This window comes from Suncus etruscus, chromosome 13 (assembly GCF_024139225.1).
Source record: "Suncus etruscus isolate mSunEtr1 chromosome 13, mSunEtr1.pri.cur, whole genome shotgun sequence".
NCBI classification, from domain to species: Eukaryota; Metazoa; Chordata; class Mammalia; order Eulipotyphla; family Soricidae; genus Suncus; species Suncus etruscus.
The window spans coordinates 25,599,022-25,618,099 of record NC_064860.1 but is presented as its reverse complement, the minus strand read 5'-3'; the positions used below and the strand labels follow the sequence as shown (position 1 = coordinate 25,618,099).

The 19,078-nt window shown below is 43.7% G+C and overlaps 1 protein-coding gene across 1 annotated transcript in view; it reads right to left on the bottom strand.

Moving 5' to 3' along the window:
- Positions 1 to 19,078, bottom strand: part of FYTTD1 (forty-two-three domain containing 1) — a 32,312-nt gene extending 13,234 nt beyond the window's left edge. The window contains exons 1-4 of the mRNA XM_049785927.1: positions 18,968 to 19,078; positions 10,150 to 10,275; positions 5,853 to 6,001; positions 3,379 to 3,491 (exon numbers count right to left, since the gene is read on the bottom strand). Coding sequence (XP_049641884.1) covers positions 3,379 to 3,491; positions 5,853 to 6,001; positions 10,150 to 10,275; positions 18,968 to 19,073 — 494 coding nt within the window. The 5' untranslated portion in view covers positions 19,074 to 19,078. The remainder of the gene's footprint in view (positions 1 to 3,378; positions 3,492 to 5,852; positions 6,002 to 10,149; positions 10,276 to 18,967) is intronic.

Below are 19,078 nucleotides of genomic sequence, written 5' to 3'. Positions count from 1 at the left end.
CCATATATATATATATATATATTTTTTTTTTTTTTTTTTTTGGTTTTTGGGCCATACCTGTTTGACGCTCAGGGGTTACTCCTGGCTATGCGCTCAGAAATCACCCCTGGCTTGGGGGGACCATATGGGATGCCAGGGGATTGAACCGTGGTCCGTCCTACACTAGCACTTGCAAGGCAGACACCTTACCTCTAGCGCCACCTTCCCGGCCCCTCCTCCCCATCTTTTGAAGGAAAAAAGTGTGTCTTATGGTACAAAAAATATGGTACATTGTAAGACGGAAACTCAATAATGAACAACTCTGTAATCATGGTGTTTAAATAAAAGAAAAAAAGAAAAAAGAAAGTGATTAAAGAAAATAAAAGATAAATGCAAAAACAAATTTTAAATCAAACAGCTAAAATTTTTTTTGAAATAATATCTTCTCCAATTTTTTTCTTTTTTTGTTTTTGTTTTTGTTTTTGAGCCACACCCGGCGGTGCTCAGGGGTAACTCCTGGCTGTCTGCTCAGAAATAGCTCCTGGCAGGCACGGGGGACCATATGGGACACCGGGTTTCGAACCAACCACCTCTGATCCTGGATCAGCTGTTTGCAAGGCAAACGCCGCTGTGCTATCTCTCCAGGCCCTCTAATTTTTCTTACTCAGAAACTTTTATACATTAAGATAAATCAATGAATGGCCAGAATGATAACACAGTGGGTAAAGCGCTCGCCTTGCAGACAGTCAACCAGTGTTCGATCCCCAGCATCCCATATGATCCAATCAAGACTGCCAGGAATAAGCCCTGAGCACTGCATGTAAGCTCCTTAACCCCTTGACATTGAGACTAAAGGCATCTTTTTTTTTTTTTTTTTTTTTTTGGTTTTTGGGCCACACCCGGTAACGCTCAGGGGTTACTCCTGGCTATGCGCTCAGAAGTCGCTCCTGGCTTGGGGGACCATATGGGACGCCGGGGGATCGAACCGCGGTCCGTCTCCTAGGCTAGCGCAGGTAAGGCAGGCACCTTACCTCCAGCGCCACCGCCCGGCCCCCTAAAGGCATCTTTTAAGGAGGAAACAAAACTCTCCAAAACAAGTGCAGAGATAAACAAATGGGACTATATTAAGCTGAGAAGCTTCTGTACCTCAAAGGAAATAGAGCCCAGAATACAAAAACCACCCACTAAGTGGGAGAAATTATTCACCCATCAGATAAAGGAGGAATATCCAAAATATACAAGGGACTGACAGAACTATTCAAGAAAAAAAATCTAACCCCATCAAAAAATGGGGAGAAGAAATGAACAGACACTTTGTAAAAGAAAAAATGCAAATGGCCAAAAGGCACATGAAAAGATGCTCAACATCACTAATTTTGATGCAAATCAAAACAACTATGAGGTACCACTTCACGCCACTGAGATTGGCACACATCACAAAGAAGGAAAACAAGCAGTGCTCACAGGGATGTGGAGAGAAAGGAACTCTTTTTCACTGCTGGTGGGAATGCCGTCTAGTACAACCTTTATGGAAAGCAATATGGAGATTCCTTCTCAAACTGGAAATTGAGCTCCCATACAATCAGCTATAGCACTCCTAGGGATATACCCCAGGAACACAAAACTACAATACAAAAATCCCTTCCTCCTACCTATATTCATTGCAGCGCTATTTACAATAGCCAGACTCTGGAAACAACCAAGATGCCCTTCAACAGATGAGTGGCTAAAGAAACTGTGGTACATATACACAATGGAATAATAAGCAGCCGTCAGGAAAGATAAAAGTCATGAAATTTTCCTATACATGGATGTACATAGAATCTATTATGCTGAGTGAAATAAGTCAGAGGGAGAGAGATAGACACAGAATAGTTTCACTCATCTATGGGTTTTAAGAAAAATGAAAAACATTTTTGCAATAATTCTCAGAGACAAGAGAGATGAGGGCTGGAAGGTTCAGCTCATGACATGAAGCCCACCACATAGAGTGATGAGTGCAGTTAAAGAAATAACTACACTGAGAACTATCCTAACAATGTGAATAAATGAGGAAAGTAGAAACCCTGTCTCGAGTACAGGTGTGGGTGGGGTAGGGAGGAGGGAGATCTGGGAAATTGGTGGTGGGAATCTTGCACTAGTGAAGAGGGGTATTCTTTACATGACTGTAATCATACAACTACAATTGTATTTGTAATCACGGTATTTAAATAAAGATAATTTAACAATAAAAAAATCAATGGACTTACTTTCCTATTGTTTTTGTTATGCACAGAACAATGTGTTCTTAATTATATCTGACTTAATTATCAATTCTAGTTTCTATAAAAATTTAGCAAAATATGGGAACTCAAGTTCTCTTACTTGCTATACTTATATACTTACTTGCTGAAACATGTAAGCAAGTAAATACAAGCATTTATAAGCTACTCTAACTTTACCTCCAACTTTGAACTCAAAATGGATTTTTTTCCCTACCTACTTCAATTAATATGTAGTCGGTTATTAACTCATATATCTGACAAATTTTTATTTGAGAATACTTTATTTTTTGGACCAGAGAGATAGCACAGCCTTGCACCTGGCCCAGGACGAACAGTGGTTCAATCCCCAGCACCCATATGTCCCCCAGCCTGCCAGGAGCGATTTCTGTAGCCAGGAGTAACCCTTGAACACAGCCGTGTGTGACTCGGAAATTAAAAAACAAAACAACAACAACAAAGAATACTTTAGGAGCCGGAGAGATAGCACAGAGGTAGGGTGTATGCCTTGCAAGCGGTCGACCCAGGACCAAAAGTGGTTCGAATCCCAGCATCCCTGTGCCTGCCAGAGCGATTTCTGAGCAGAGAGCCAGGAGTAACCCCTGAGCGCCATGGGGTATGGCCCAAAAACCAAAACCAAAACAATCAAAAAAGAATACTCTATTTTTATTTTATTAAAATAAATACTTTTCCAAAAAGTACTATAATATGATCCCAAAAGAAAAAGACTCAAGAAAATATTTATATAAATACTTTGCTGCAGATTCACTTTGATTTGAATGATTATCATTAAGAGATGAATAAATTGCAAGCAGCTGACCCAGGACCTAAGGTGGTCGTTCGAATCCCGGCATCCATATGGTCCTCATGCCTGCCAGGGGCTATTTCTTAGCAGATAGCCAGGAGTAACCCCTGAGCACTGCCAGGTGTGACCCCCTACCTCCCCCAAAAGAGATGAATAAAAAGGTACTTGAAACTAACTTAAGGGACTATTACAGATTCAACTTTCTCCTTGCCCACTTTATCCTTAGAGAAAATAGAATGCTATAAGAAACTCACTGCAAGAGTCATTACTCAGAACACTTAGTGCTAATGTATCTTTTTATGCAGGATAATATGTTATTATCCGAGTACTTACTTTCTGTTTATCTGATTAGGTTTCTTCAGAACTCCAACTGGTTTCCTCTGCACTTCATTTTGTCTCAGAAGGTTTGTCTTTCTTTTTAACACTGGAAAATATCGTTCTATATTCTATCAAAAAGCAAGAAACCATTAATCAGAATGCTTTTTGCTATATCCCCTACTATAACATTTCTTTTGAGGTAGAATAGTAAATGACAACTGATTCATTGTACAGGTAAAACACTAAAAATTTTGTTTTGGGGCCACACACAACGCTCAGGGGTTACTCCTGTCTCTGTACTCAAAAATCGCTCCTGGCGGGGCCGGGCGGTGGCGCTGGAGGTAAGGTGCCTGCCTTGCCTGTGCTAGCCTAGGACGGACTGCGGTTCGATCCCCCGGCGTCCCATATGGTCCCCCAAGAAGCCAGGAGCAACTTCTGAGCGCATAGCCAGGAGTAACCCCTGAGCCTCACAGGATGTGGCCAAAAAACCAAAAAAAAAAAACAAAAAAAAAAAACGCTCCTGGCAGGGTATGTGATGCTGGGTTCGTGCCTGGGTTCGTCCTGGGTCAGCCGTGTGCAAGGCAAATGTCCTACTGCTATGCTATCACTCTGGCCTCTAAAATTTTTGTTTTATTGTTCTGGGGTCACACTCAGTAGCACTCAGGGGTTACTCTTGGCTCTGCACTCAGAAATTACTTCTGGCACTGTCCAAGGGACAAGACAAAGGGCTGGGATTGAACTTGGGTTGGCTGTGTGCAAGGCAAATGTCCTTATCCCTATTCTATCTCTCTGGCCAGACACTTTAAATTTCCCTGTTACTAAAAATGCAAAAATCATACTCTAGGGGTCGAAGAGATAACACAGCGGTGTTTGCCTTGCAAGCAGCCGATCCAGGACCTAAGGTGGTTGGTTCGAATCCCGGTGTCCCATATAGTCCCCTGTGCCTGCCAGGAGCTATTTCTGAGCAGATAGCCAGGAGTAACCCCTAAGCACTGCCGGGTGAGACCCAAAAACCAAAAACCAAAAAAAAAAAAAAAAAAAAAAAAAATCATACTCTACTTAAACTACCTGCAACTAAAGAAGATTGAAAAAATTTTGTTTCTAATTTTGGATATGTTTAGTTTGGGTTGTTCTTGGGGGGTGGTAAGCACAGAGGAAACCACTGTGTTAGATTAGAGTCAGTTATATAAACATGTTATCAAGTGAAGGAATAGCAAGGCCAAGTTCCAAAACAAATATGTAAAAACCAAAACAAAAAAACAAATACCAGAGTAAAAATTAAATTGTGATAGCAAATAAGCCTGAGTAAAAATAATTATAGAGAAACACAAGAATCATAAAAATTCATATCAGACAAGTACATACCTAAGCATCAGAGTTCATGCATTGTATGTATAGGATCCTGATTTATTGATTGATTGATTTTCTTGGTTTTTGGGCCACACTCGGTGGTGCTCAAGGGTTGCTCTGGGCTATAAGCTCAGAAATCACTCCTAACTTGGGGGACCATATAGGATGCCAGGGGATTGAACCGTGGTCCGCCTAGGTTAACACGTGCAAGTCAAATGCCCTACCATTTGTGTCACGCTCTGGCCCCTAAAGTGTTTTTTTTTAATGATTAAAATCAGACAAAAGATCAAAATAGGGCCCGGAGAGATAGCACAGCGGCATTTGCCTTGCAAGCAGCCGATCTAGGACCAAAGGTGGTTGGTTCGAATCCGGTGTCCCATATGGTACCCCGTGCCTGCCAGGAGCTATTTCTGAGCAGAGAGCCAGGAGTAACCCCTGAGTACCGCTGGGTGAGGCCCAAAACCAAAAAAAAAAAAGATCAAAATAATAAATTAGTGAAAATAATAGATATATATGCATGATAATGTATAAATACATGCATAAAAAGCATTTTTTAAAAGCCAGAAATACTGGCTAAATCTGTGACTCAATGATAAATAAAACATGCCTCACAGTGTGAGGTTCTGAGTTAAAACCTTAACATGCCCCATACCCCTGTCCCAAGCATGTACCAAAAAAAGAAAAAGCTAGTTAAAAACTACATATACACAGGGCCAGACCGGTAGCACAGTGGTAAGGCATTTGCCTTGCAGGTGTACAACCCCGGAAGGATCCCGGTTCAATTCCTGTCATCCCATATGGTCCCCCAAGCCTGACAGGAGTGACTTCTGAGGGCCTAGTCAGGACGCCAGATGTGACCCAAAAACTAAAAAAAAAATTACATATACACAAGAATGACAGAAACCTATACAAAAATATTTATATTTGAGCACATGTAATTTTATTCTCAGTGACAAGAATTTTTATTCAATTATTAAATTGATTATTCTAAGGTTCAATAAACATAAAATAGTAATTTTAATAATATTACGTTATTTAATATACCAACCTAGTCAATAAAACTGAGCTAAAATTCATTCCCAGAAACAGCAGTACAAATAATGGAAGAGGGCATCTTACTCAAATTAGGTCATTATTACCTTGTCACTCAGAGGTGGTCGATTCATAGGACTAATTCCCTTTCGAATTCCAGTTGCTTTCCTAGCCGCAAGGCCCGTGATAACTCCATAAGGACGTCTCTTTCCAGGCATTACTTTTCCTCTTTGGCTCAGACTATTCTTACCAAAACCTGCACAAACGGAAGAGCAGATAGGCAAAGATTATAAACAGGTCATAGAATATTTCATTTATTTTTTTTCTTTTTTTGGCTTTTGGGCCACCACAGGCGGTGTTTAGTTGTTACTCCTGGTGTTGATCTTAGGAATTACTCCTGGCTTGGGGGACCATATGGGATGCCGGGTACTGAACCCAGGTCAGCTGCGTGCAAGGCCTTGCGTGCTGTGTTATCACTTTGATCCAATATTTTATTTCCTAAAATGTTACTTATGGGGCCGGAGAGATAGCATGTAGGTAAGGCATTTGCCTTTCATACAGAAGGACGGTGGTTCGAATCTCAGCATCCCAGGTGGTCCCCCAAGCATGCCAGAAGCAATTTCTGAGCGTGGAGCCAGAAGTAACCCCCGACTGCTGCCGGGTATGACCCAAAAACCAAAAAAATAAAACTTTCAAGGGTCCGGAGCAGTGGTGCAAGAAATGGGGCATCTGTCTTGCAAGCACTAGCCTAGGACGGACCTCAGTTCAATCCCCCAGCATCCCATATGGCAGGGGTCTCAAACTCGCGGCCCGCGGGCCATTTGTGGCCTTCTGTACAACATTTTGTAGCCCGTGGCTGGCCTTCAAATATTGCAGTATTCGCGATTATTCGCTTACCGAATAATCACAATAAAAATCACATTAGTAAGAAAAAGATCGCGGGCCCGGAGAGATAGCACAGTGGCGTTTGCCTTGCAAGCAGCCGATCCAGAACCTAAGGTGGTTGGTTCGAATCCCAGTGTCCCATATGGTCCCCCGTGCCTGCCAGGAGCTATTTCTGAGCAGACAGCCAGGAGTAACCCTTGAGCACTGCCGGGTGTGGCCCAAAAACAAACAAACAAAAAAAAAACTAAAAAGCTTAATTTAAATGTTTAAGTTGGGGCCGCGAGGTGGCACTAGAGGTAAGGTGTCTGCCTTGCAAGTACTAGCCAAGGAAAGATCGCAACCATGGTTCGATCCCCTGGTGTCCCATATGGTCCCCCCAAGCCTGGGGCAATTTCTGAGCGCTTAGCCAGGAGTAACCCCTGAGCATCAAATGGGTGTGGCCCATAAAACAAAAAAAAAAAAAGCTTATGTTAATGAGTCATGATTAATGGTGCTCAATTACTGTTTTAGATCCATCTTACAACAAGCAGTTATAAATAAACTTCCAAGTTACCAAAATAGCTATATGTAAAGTTCCAAGAGTGTTGGATCACTAAATTTTAAGGCATTCAATTTTAAGTCACTTTCCAGAGATAGCACAAGGGTTAAGGTACTTTCTCCTGCATGTATGTGACCAACCAGGCTTGATTTTGGCACTTCTTATGATTCCCCTAAGCACTGGCAAAAGTGACCCCAGGAAAAAAAAAAAAATAGAGCCAGAAATAAGTCCTAAACACCTCTAGGTGTGGCTCCAAAACAAACAGAATATTACACATTATTTCAGGAGGCAAACAAACAGTAAAAGAGATAAGGCACTTCATCTTGAATGCAGCTACAGTGGGTGCAACCCTGGTTTCAAACCCGTCACCACATATGGTTACTTGCACTGCCAGAGTTTGTTCCTAAGAGCCAAGAACAGTCCTTGAGAACTACCTGATATGGGACCTTCTCAATCATCTCCTCCCACCAAGTGGATTATTTAATAAATCCAAGAGGCCCTGATGACATTATAAAAAACCTAGAATTCGGGGCCGGAGAGATAGCATGGAGGTAAGGCGTTTGCCTTTCATGCAGGAGGTCATTGGTTCGAATCCCGGCGCCCCATATGGTCCCCTGTGCCTGCCAGGAGCAATTTCTGAGCCTGGAGCCAGAAATAACCCCTGAGCACTGCCGGGTGTGACCCAAAAACCACCAAAAAAAAAAAAAAACAAAACCTAGAATTCATTCTCTATGCAAAATGCTGGTCTCCACATATTTAAAGCACTCTCATGCAAAATGGAAAATTTATTTCCCTCAGCTTTGCATAAGTAATAAATACTTATGTAGGACACAAAACTATTTTCAATGATGGAATAAATTACCTGATAAGCTATCAGACTGTCTTATCTTTTTATGTTTCTTCTGGTTTTTGAATAAAACAAGATTTATTTGGAGATACTGAGGAATGGGAAGGAGAGGATGAAAGAAGACAGAGACAGAGAAACAGAGAGAGGGAAGGGAGGGAAAGAGGGAGAGGCTCAAGGAATGCTTAGGCTTTTCTAAAGAAGGAGAGCACAAATCTTAAAAGGGGAAATGCAAGGCTGGATTGATAGCACAGTAGTAGGACGTTTACCATGCACGCTGCCAGCACAGGATGGATGGTGGTTCGATTCCCAGCATCCCATATGGTCCCCCATGCCTGTCAGAAGCAATTACTGAGCACAGAGCCAGGAGTAACCCGAGCGCCACCAGTTGTGTCCCCAAAAAGGCAAAAAAAAAAAAAGGGGGGAGGTGGGGGAATCCAGGGGGTATGGCATTTGACTTACATGCATCTGACCTAGATTCCATACCCGGCATCCCTGAGCCTGGCAGGAGTGATTTCTTAGCGCAGAGCCAAGAGTAACCCAAGCACCAGTGGATGCGCACAACACCCCCCACCCAAAAATGGATATATGCTCAGACCATGTACCCAGGCAATACATTTGACCCTGTATTTTTTATTTTGGGGCCAGACCTGGTGATGCTTTGGGAACTACTTTTTGTGAGGTGTCAGGGATCATAGATAGCAGTACTTAAGACACTAATAGGTATAGAACCTGGCATTCCCACTTGCAAAGCATGTTTTCTAGACCTATATGTACTCCTACCCCAATCAGACAGGTAATGAAATATCTCAATGAAAATGACAATAACTCATGATAAAGATCTTTTATAATTCTATAACTTTACATATAATCGAGCCTACTTATATATTGGTTACCTTTTTATTTCCTTTTTGGTTTTTGGGCCACACCCAGTGACGCTCAGGGGTTAACCCTGGCTATGCACTCAGAAATTGCTCCTGGCTCGGGGGACCATATGGGACGCCAGGGGGATCAAACCATGGTCCTTCCTTGGCTAGCACTTGCAAGGCAGACACCTTACCTCTAGCGCCACCTCACCGGCCCCAGGAGAGATTTCTGAGTATAGAGCCAAGAGTAACCCGAGAACTGCCAGGTGTGACCCAAAAACAAACCAAAAAAAAAAAAAACAAAAAAAAAAAAAAAACTGGTTACTTTAAAAATAAGGTGTTTGTTTTTTTTTTAATTTTAATATTTTTATTTTGGGGCAGGAGTTACTCCTGGCTCTACACTCAGAAATAGCTCTTGGGCCGGAGAGATAGCATGGAGGTAAAACGTTTGCCTTGCATGCAGAAGAACAGTGATTCAAATCCCGGCATCCCATATGTTCCCCCGAACCTGGCAGGAGCAATTTCTGAGCATAGAGCCAGGAGTAACCCCTGAGAGCTGCCGGGTGTGACCCAAAAAACAAAAACAAACAAACAAACAAACAAAAATCGCTCCTGACAGGCTTAGGAAGCCATATGGGATACTGGGATTCAAATCACCATCTGTCCTGGATTAGCTGCATGCAAGGCAAATGCCCTACTGCTGTGCTATCTCTCTGATATGGATAGCCAATTGTACAGCAGGTAGGACAACAGTCTTACATATGGCCAACCTGGGTTTGATCCCTGACAACACATATGGTCCCGAGTCCTGCAGGAGTAGTCTCTGAACAGTCAGGAGTAAGCCCTAAGCACAGTTGGATGTAGCCTAAAAACAAAATGAGGAAGAGGAGGAAGGGATAGAGCAAGGGGAAGATTGGGGGAGGAGAACAGAGAGAAGAGGAAGAAGAGGAGGAAGATGTGGAGAAAAAAAATAGTATTATGGGTCTCCGGAATGTTTAGTGCTCAAGCAACTGCAAGTATGAAACCTTAGGTCCAATTCCTGGCAAACTAACAACATTATTTTTTTGGTATTTGTTTTTTTGGGGGGCCACACCTGATCCAACTCAGGTTAGCTAAGTCCAAGGCAAATGTCATCCCTACCCATGTTTGTATTATCGCAGCAGACCAAACATCAACAAAATTTTATTTCCTATATTAAGTAGATGCTAACAAAACTAAATTATAATCATACAAGTAACAGTTCTTGATTATAAATTATTTACAAAATTTACCAAAATTCTGTTGGATCCCCCAGCGAACTCTCATTCTGAATTGTCTGGCACCACTTTGCTGGAGTTTTCTATTTAGTCTTGGAAAGGTCTTCTTTCCTTCCTTTCTATTCAATTTGATGATATCATCTGTGACAAAAGAAATGCTCATAATTATTTCCATATTAACAGCTTGCTTGCTCAATTTAATTTTGCAGTATCAATTTCTTATGTCCTTAACTTTTATTTTTTTGGTTTTTGGGCCACACCAGTGGTGCTCAGGGGTTACTCCTGGCAGTCTGCTCAGAAATAGCTCCTGGCAGGCACAGGGGACCATATGGGACACCAGGATTTGAACCAACCACCTTTGGTCCTGGATCGGCTGCTTGCAAGGCAAACACCACTGTGCTATCTCTCCGGTCCTTAACTTTTCTATTCTGCAAACACTTTCTTTGAAAGGAGGATAATAATCAAAAGAAAAAAGCTCAAATTGGGGCCGGAAAGATAGCATGGAGATAAGGTGTTTGTCTTTCATGCAGAAGGAAGGTGGTTTGAATTCCAGCATCCCATATGGTCCCCTGTGCCTGCCATTGGCAATTCCTGAGCAAAGAGCCAGGAATAACCCCTGAGCACTGCCGGGTGTGACCCAAAAACCAAAAAAAAAAAAAAGAAAAAGAAAAAGAAAAAAGCTCAAATTAACCAGTACACTTACAACACAGGAACAGTGCAAGAAAAGTTCAAATCAATTGCCAGAGGCACATATATATCAACTATATATATCAACAATATATATCAACATACATATCAACATATATCAACTAATAAGAATTGCTATCCATCCTATTTCTTTCCCTGATAAATGTAAATAAATGAAGCCCTGTTACAAACATTACTTTCTGCATAATTACAATCGTCTCTAGCTTTTATGTCTTTTTTTTCTTCTCTTTTTTTGTTGTTGTTTTTTTTTCATTTTTTTTCTTATTTCTTTTTCTTTTTTCTTTTTTTTTTTTTTTTTTGGTCTCTAGGTTTTTTTTTTTTTTTTTTTTTTGGTTTTTGGGTCACACCCGGCAATGCTCAGGGGTTACTCCTGGCTGTCTGCTCAGAAATAGCTCCTGGCAGGCACGGGGGACCATATGGGACACCGGGATTCGAACCAACCACCTTTGGTCCTGGATTGGCTGCTTGCAAGGCAAACACCGCTGTGCTATCTCTCCGGGCCCTGGTCTCTAGGTTTTAAAGATAACTTTTTAAGGACTGGCTGGGTGACAGAGTGTTCAACTCCGAACTCATGATCCTCCAAGCACTGGAGTTCAGCCCTGGAGGGCACCTGAACATCAAAAGATGTGGCTCAAATACCCATGCACTGCATGGCCCAAGCATCTATCACATTCTTGGTACTATGTACTAAACAGATGGCCCTGTTGGCCAAGAACACCGGTGTAAATCCAAAAGTAAAATTTCAGGAAGACCAGTCAAAAAATACATTACTGAGGAGCAATAGCGTAACAGGTAGGGTGTTTGCCTTGCACATGGCTAACCGGGTTCAATCCTCAGCAACCGATAGGGTTCTCCAAGTGAGCCTGTCAGGAGTAATTTTGAGCGCAAAGACAGAAATAATCCGAGCACCACTAAGTGTGGCCAAAAAAACAGGGCCAGAGAGATAACATGGAGGTAAGGTGTTTGCCTTTCATGCAGAAAGTCATTGGTTTGAATCCTGGCATCCCATATGGTCGCCCGAGCCTGCCAGGAGCAATATCTGAGCGTGGAGCCAGGAGTTACCCCTGAGCGCTGCTGGGTGTGACCCAAAAACAAACAAACAAAAAACAACAACAAAAAATAACATTACTTAGAAAACAAATTTCCTCTATGCAAGAAATATTCGTTAAGTTGTGCTGCAAAAAAAAAAAAAACAAGTGTAAAATATGTTGCCTGTTTTGTTTAAAAGTATTGATGGAGGGGCCGGAGAGATAGCACAGCGTAAGGCGTTTGCCTTAGGCATCCCATATGGCTCCTGGAGCCTGCCAGGAGCAGTTTCTTTTTCTTTTTTTCTTTTTTTTTTTTTTTTTTGGATTTTGGGCCACACCCAGCGGTGCTCAGGGGTTACTCCTGGCTGTCTGCTCAGAAATAGCTCCTGGCAGGCACAGGGGACCATATGGACACCGGGATTCGAACCAACCACCTTTGGTCCTGGATCAGCTGCTAGCAAGGCAAATGCTGCTGTGCTATCTCTCTGGGCCCAGGAGGAGGAGCAGTTTCTGAACAGAGCCAGGAGTAACCCCTGAGCACTGCTGGGTGTGACCCAAAACAAAACAAAACAAAAAGTATTGATGGAAACAGACATGCTAACAGTAAACAAAATACAACTATAAAAGTATCTCCAAAAGGGTGGGGAGGAGGGAGATTTGGAACATTGGTGATGGGAATTTTGCACTGGTGAAGGGGGGGTGTTCTTTACATGATTGAAACCCAACCACAATGATGTTTGTAATCAATGTGTTTTAATAAAGTTATTAATTAAAAAAAGTATCTCAAAAAATATTCTACCTGGGGGGGGGGCTAGAGATATATAGTACAGTGGGTAGGGCGCTTGCCTTGCATATTGCAGATGAGTTCAACCCCTAGCTTTGGTCCTCCACAGCTGGCCACCAGTAATTCAGCTATCTTCACTATCTTTCTACTTCTATCTTGTTAGGTACCACCCCCCAGCTTTGGTCCTCCACAGCTGGCCACCAGTAATTCAGCTATCTTCACTATCTTTCTACTTCTATCTTGTTAGGTACCACTTCCAAAATTCACTCAAGCTGAATCAAGGTAATTCACAATCATACTGCTTTAATACTACCACAGGAAAAGACCAGAAAATTAAATGTTTTCTAGATTTTCATTTTTATTTAGCAGAGTAATCGGTCGTCAATTTCGTAAAAGTTAACTAAAACTAATGAACCTATTTTTCCAAATTACTCACTCAATATATATCTACACATGTATTTTTGTAGCCTTTTCATACGTCAAAACAAATATATATTAATGTTTTATATTATCTATTTGTCATTTCAACTCTTAAATTTATATAAAACAATCTAAATCTCCATAGGGACTGGAGCAATAGCACAGCTGTAGGGCCTCTTATCTTGCTCACAGCTGACCCAGGATGGACCTGGATTCAACCCCAGGTGTCCCATATGGTCCGGAGTCAGGAACTATTTCTGAGCGCATAGCCAGAACCCGAGTGTCAACAGATGTGATCCAATAAATAAATATTTCCATAATAATTCATTCATTACCTTTAAGATAAATCATTTTATCACAAAAACATGCCAATTAAAATGTTTCCAAAAATAAAAGGCTTTATGAATATCAGATACATGATCATGTTGAATTCACAAAACATTATTATGAATAAACTATTTCTTTTTGTTGTTATTTTCTGGTTTTGGGCCACACCCAGTGACACTCAGGGGCCACTCCTGGCTCTGTGTTCAGAAATCACTCCTGGCTTGGGGGACTATATGGGTCGCCGGAGGATTGAACCACGGTCTGTCCTAGGTCAGCCACGTGCAAGGCAGATGCCCTACTGCTTAGCCAACACTCCAACCCTCTAAAAAGCTATTTCTTTTTACTATGTACTATTCACCAAGTCAAACCTCTGAGCCATGCATGACAAAACACTAAAAAACTAAATTTGAGGGAGCCAGAGTAATGGCACAGTGCAGAGAGTTTTGCCTTGCATGTTGCCAACTTGGTGAAGTTCAATCCCCATTATCCCAGATGGTCCCCAGACCCAGTCAAGAATGATTTTTTTTTCTCTATTGGTTTTTGGGCCACACCCAGTGGTACTCGGGGTTTACTCCTGGTTCCGCACTCAGAAATCACGCTTGGCAGACTTGGGGAACTATATGGAATGCTGGTGTTCGAACCTGGGTCTGTTCTGGGGCAGCCTCATGCAAGGCAAATAAATGCCCTATTACTGTGCTATCACTCCAGGTCCAGGAGTGACTTCTGAGTGCAGAGACAGTAGTATCACCTGAATACCTCTAAGTGTGTCCCAAAAACAAACAAACAAAAAAAAAACAAAGAAAAATTTTTTTAATGTTAGAGCTGGAAAGATGAACCTTGAGTTGGCACAATACATTAACACGGGCCCGGAGAGATAGCACAGTGGCGTTTGCCTTGCAAGCAGCCGATCCAGGACCAAAGGTGGTTGGTTCGAATCCCGGTGTCCCATATGGTCCCCCATGACTGCCAGGAGCTATTTCTGAGCAGATAGCCAGGAGTAACCCCTGAGCACCACTGGGTGTGGCCCAAAAACCAAAAAAAAAAAAAAAAAAAAAAAAAAAAACTTAACACAGAGCAAGCAGCTGGTTTTATTTTTTGGGTGTTCCATAATAACAATAATAAAAAATTTGGCCTGGGAACCTCTTTTAAAAAAGCAATCAGGGGTCAGCACAGCGTTAGGGTATTTGCCTTGCACTTGCACGCTGCCGATCTGGATGAATCCCTGGCACCCAATAAGTTCCCGCAGACTGCCAGGAGCGATTTCTGAGCAGAGAGACCGGTGGGTGTGACCCCCCCCCAAAAAAAAAAAAAAAAAACAGGGCCCGGAGAGATAGCACAGCGGCGTTTGCCTTGCAAGCAGCCGATCCAGGACCAAAGGTGGTTGGTTCGAATCCCGGTGTCCCATGTGGTCCCCTGTGCCTGCCAGGAGCTGTTTCTGAGCAGACAGCCAGGAGTAACCCCTGAGCACTGCTGGGTGTGGCCCAAAAACAAACAAACAAACAAAAAAAAACCCAAAAACTAACCAAAAAAGCAATCAAATACATTTTGACTGAATTATTTTTAAAAGTGTTATGGAATATACACATAAAATTTGAGGCCGGAGAGATAGCACAGTGGTAGGGCATTTGCCTTGCACACCAGGCCAACCCAGGACTGATGGTGGTTCGATTTCCGGCATCCCTTATGGTCCCAAGCCTGCCAGGGGCTACTTCTAAGCATAGAGCCAGGAGTAACGCCTGAGTGCAGCTGGGTATGGCCCAAAAAATAAAAAAATAAAAATTTTTTAGGGACAGTGAAGTGAGCGCATCAAATGTAACATACTTTATTATTTTTTAAGAACATAAATGAGGGCCCGGAGAGATAGCACAGCGGTGTTTGCCTTGCAAGCAGCCATTCCAGGACCAAAGATGGTTGGTTCAAATCCCGGTGTCCCATATGGTCCCCTGTGCCTGCCAGGAGCTATTTCTGAGCAGACAGCCAGGAGTAACCCCTGAGCACCACTGGGTGTGGCCCAAAAACCAAAAAAAAAAAGACAAATAGGTTTTTTCCAATTTATGAGATGACTTTCTCCTTTATATCAAAAGAAAAATAATCCTTTTCAATTAGCTAAATAAATAGGTTTCTTGCATAACACTGGAATCAGACAGGGTAATACAGTATTTAACCAAACAGTATTAGGTAGGCATTTTTCTGGCATGTATTCAACTTAAATTTCACAATTCTATTAAAAAAAGAAACTGGGCTACAATAAAGTCAGCTATTGGTTACTTTGGTAGGATCTATATAAATATTTGCATAATCCTGGTAGGACCACAATTTATTTTTGCTTTGTTTTTGTTTTGGGGTCACACCCGGCAGCGCTCAGGGGTGTTACTCCTGGCTCTATGCTCAGAAATCACTCCTTGGCACGCTTGAGGGACCATATGGGATACCGGGATTCGAACCACCACCACCATCCTTCTGCGTCTAAGGCCTTACCGCTGTGCTACCTCTCTGGCCCCAGGCCACAATTTAAAACAAAAATTAGATTCTAAAACTTTTCGAGAAGGCATGACAAAATACTCAAAAAAAAATAGCTGCTCAGGCCCGAATTGGTAGGACGGCAGTAGGGTGCTTGCCTAGCACTAGGCTAACCCAGGTTCCACCTCGGTTGGATCCCCGGCGTCCCATTGGTCCACCAAGCCAGGAGTAATTTCCGAACACATAGCCAGGAGTAACCCCTGAGCGTCACGGGGTGTGGCCAATCCCCCCCAGCTGCTCAAAATAAAGACCATTTCATTTCTACCAAATCTTTTTTGCCCAAAAACAATGTATCTGACTGTGTGTTGTATGTTCTCAGTGATTAATCAAGAATAGAAGAGATCAAGTTGTTCTAGTTAGCAACGCTTTATTATCTTCAAGGAGCTATCTTGGTGTTCTTAACGGAATAACTTGCACATCAAACAAAATACATATCAAAACACTACAAACCCAAGAAAGTTGATTATAGGAATACATTACTTAAATTTTCCACTTCTAAAGCTAGGATTACTGTGCCCGAATAAAATCTGGGTGCTGCCTTTTCCCTGCAGCATGACTTTGGGCAAGATCAGATTTTTCATTTGGTGAAAACAATATTAGCCTAGGCTCAAAGGGCTGGGGTGCACAGATGTAGCATTTATTAAATAATTAAGGAGCAGTTTGAACAGAGTATGGATACCTATGACCTCAATCTTTCCAGCAACATCACTGGTAGAATTGTCCGAGTATTTTCCATTTTTTTCTTTTTAAACATGTTTAACTGGATGATTCACACAAACTCGACACAAAGTTCCTAACCATCACAATCCAGTGGAGAACAAAACATCAAGTTGCAAGCTGTAGGAGGGGAAGGCAGCCCAGGAGGAGGCACTTTCCACTCCGGCTTGTTCTGGGGACAAGAGAAAGGTCTTAAGTCCTATTCCAACCGAACCCCTCTTTCCTTTATTTTATTTTATTTTTTTAAATAATTCGACATAATGAGAAGTCTCTAGGGCAGGGGTTGGCAACTTGCGGCTGCATGTGGCTCTTTTGAAGCTCTGCTGCTGCTGTCAGGGCGGAGAGCAGGGAGGCAGGAGCGGTACCACTTAATATTTTAATTGGCTATTAATTTGCACAAATATATGTCTTACATCGTTAAGTGAAAAAGTTCTTTTTTTTTCTTCAGATCTAACTACTAGCTAACTCCACGATCCTGTATGTAGCATTAAGATAACAAACAATGTATGCAGTGCCATATTTTTTCCAGTGCTACATTCATTTTAAATGTTGTGATGGTTTTGCTGCTCCCAGGTTTTTATTCCACCCTTCGGAAACGAGTCCAAGTGGCTCTTTTTGTCTTAAAGGTTGCCGACTCCTGCGCTAGGGCATAATTTGCAGGTTCTTGAGCTCAGCAATCCCGGTGGCCCGACACCAACGACTTTGCACCAACGACTTTGCGGTCCTCAGCATTTGGAGCAGCTGGTTTTCACAGGAAAGGGAACCTAACTCAGATGCTCCGGTGCTGGGATGATGGGGTGCGCGTTCGTGGATGATTAATCGCACCTTCTGCAGGTTGGCTTTGGTGCTCCATCCAGTCTAGATGGCCAAACCTTTCTCTTTGGAGGGGCGGGGATGGAACCCGGGGCCTCCTCTTTCAGGAGCCACCAAGCCCTCCCTGCCTGGCCTCCAGACAGAAAGATGTACTTTTGTGTGTGTGTGTGGTTTTTGGGTCACACCCGGCAGTGCTCAGGGGTTATTCCTGGCTCCACGCTCAGAAATTGCTCCTGGCAGGCACGGGGGACCATATGGGACGCCGGTATTCGAACCGATGACCTCCTGCATGAAAGGCAAATGCCTTACCTCCATGCTATCTCTCCGGCCCCAACAGATGTACTTCTTTTTGTTTTAGTTTTTGGGTCACACCCGGTGGTGCTCAGGAATTACTCCTGGCTCTACACTCAGAATCGCTCCTGGCAGGCTCGGGGACCATATGGGATGCCGGGATTCGAACCACCGTCCTTCTGCATGAAAGGCAAATATCTTACCTACATGCTATCTGTCCGGCCCCAGACGTACTTCTTAATAATACCAACCAACCTAGGCCAGATAGGCTGGAGTTGGGGGGTAAGGTGGGAAACTAAGGCCAGAATCGAAGACAAGAAGGGCAATGAAGGGCCTGAGAGATAAGCATGGAGGCAGGGAGTTTGCCTTGCAATGCAGAAGGACGGTGGTTCGAATCCGGGCATCCCATATGGTCCCCCAAGCTGCCAGGAGCAATTTCTGAGCATAAGAGGAGCCAGGAGGAACCCTGAGTGCGGCCAGATGTGACCCCAAAACCAAACCAAACCAAACAAACAAAAAAAGACTAGGGCCGAAGAGATGGCATGAAGGTAGGGCATGTTTGCCTTCCATGCAGAAGGAAGGTGGTTCGAATCCCGGCATCCTTGAGCCTGCCAGGAGCGATTTCTGAGCGTAGAAGAGCCAGGCGGAACCTCTGAGTGCTGCTGGGTGTGACCCCAAAACCAAAACCTAAAATAAATAAGTAAATGAAAGGAAGGGAAATGAAACATGTCGGGGCTTTGGATTAAAAGAAAGAAATAAATAAAACTTTCCCGATACCTGCGAACCAGCAGTAGCTGGGCACGAAAAGGCCAGAACCTGCACCCCCAGACCCCCTTTCCAAATGGTCGTGGAGCAGGGGCCACCGCCCCCGATCCCCGACCCTGCCTGGGGACGGACCTCTCCGCCACTGTCACTGCCCCACTCCCCTGCGTCATCAGTCCCAGCCCACGGCCCACCCGCGGCCCGAGGAGCGTCGCCCGTCGTGGTCCCCCCAGGCGGGGCCCCGACCCGCCAGGGGTCTCCGCCGGCGAAAACCGCCCGGGGCCGGCGAGGGTCGGCGAGGGGCGGGGCGGGGCGGCTCGCGGGGGGGGGGGGAGTGGGCCGGAGCGCTCCCTCCCCCCCCGCACGAGAAAACAGTCCCAACCGCACCGGCACCTCCGCCGCCGCCCCCGCCCACGGCTCCTCCACCACACTCTCTTCCCGACGCGCAGGGCTCCTCGCTCACCCAGAGACATATCGATTTTGTCCAGGTTCTCGTCGCCGCGGGCTTTCGACGCAGGCGACGGCGTCGTCGTCGCGGCTCCCATGAACCGCGTCCCGAACCGGTTCATGGCTA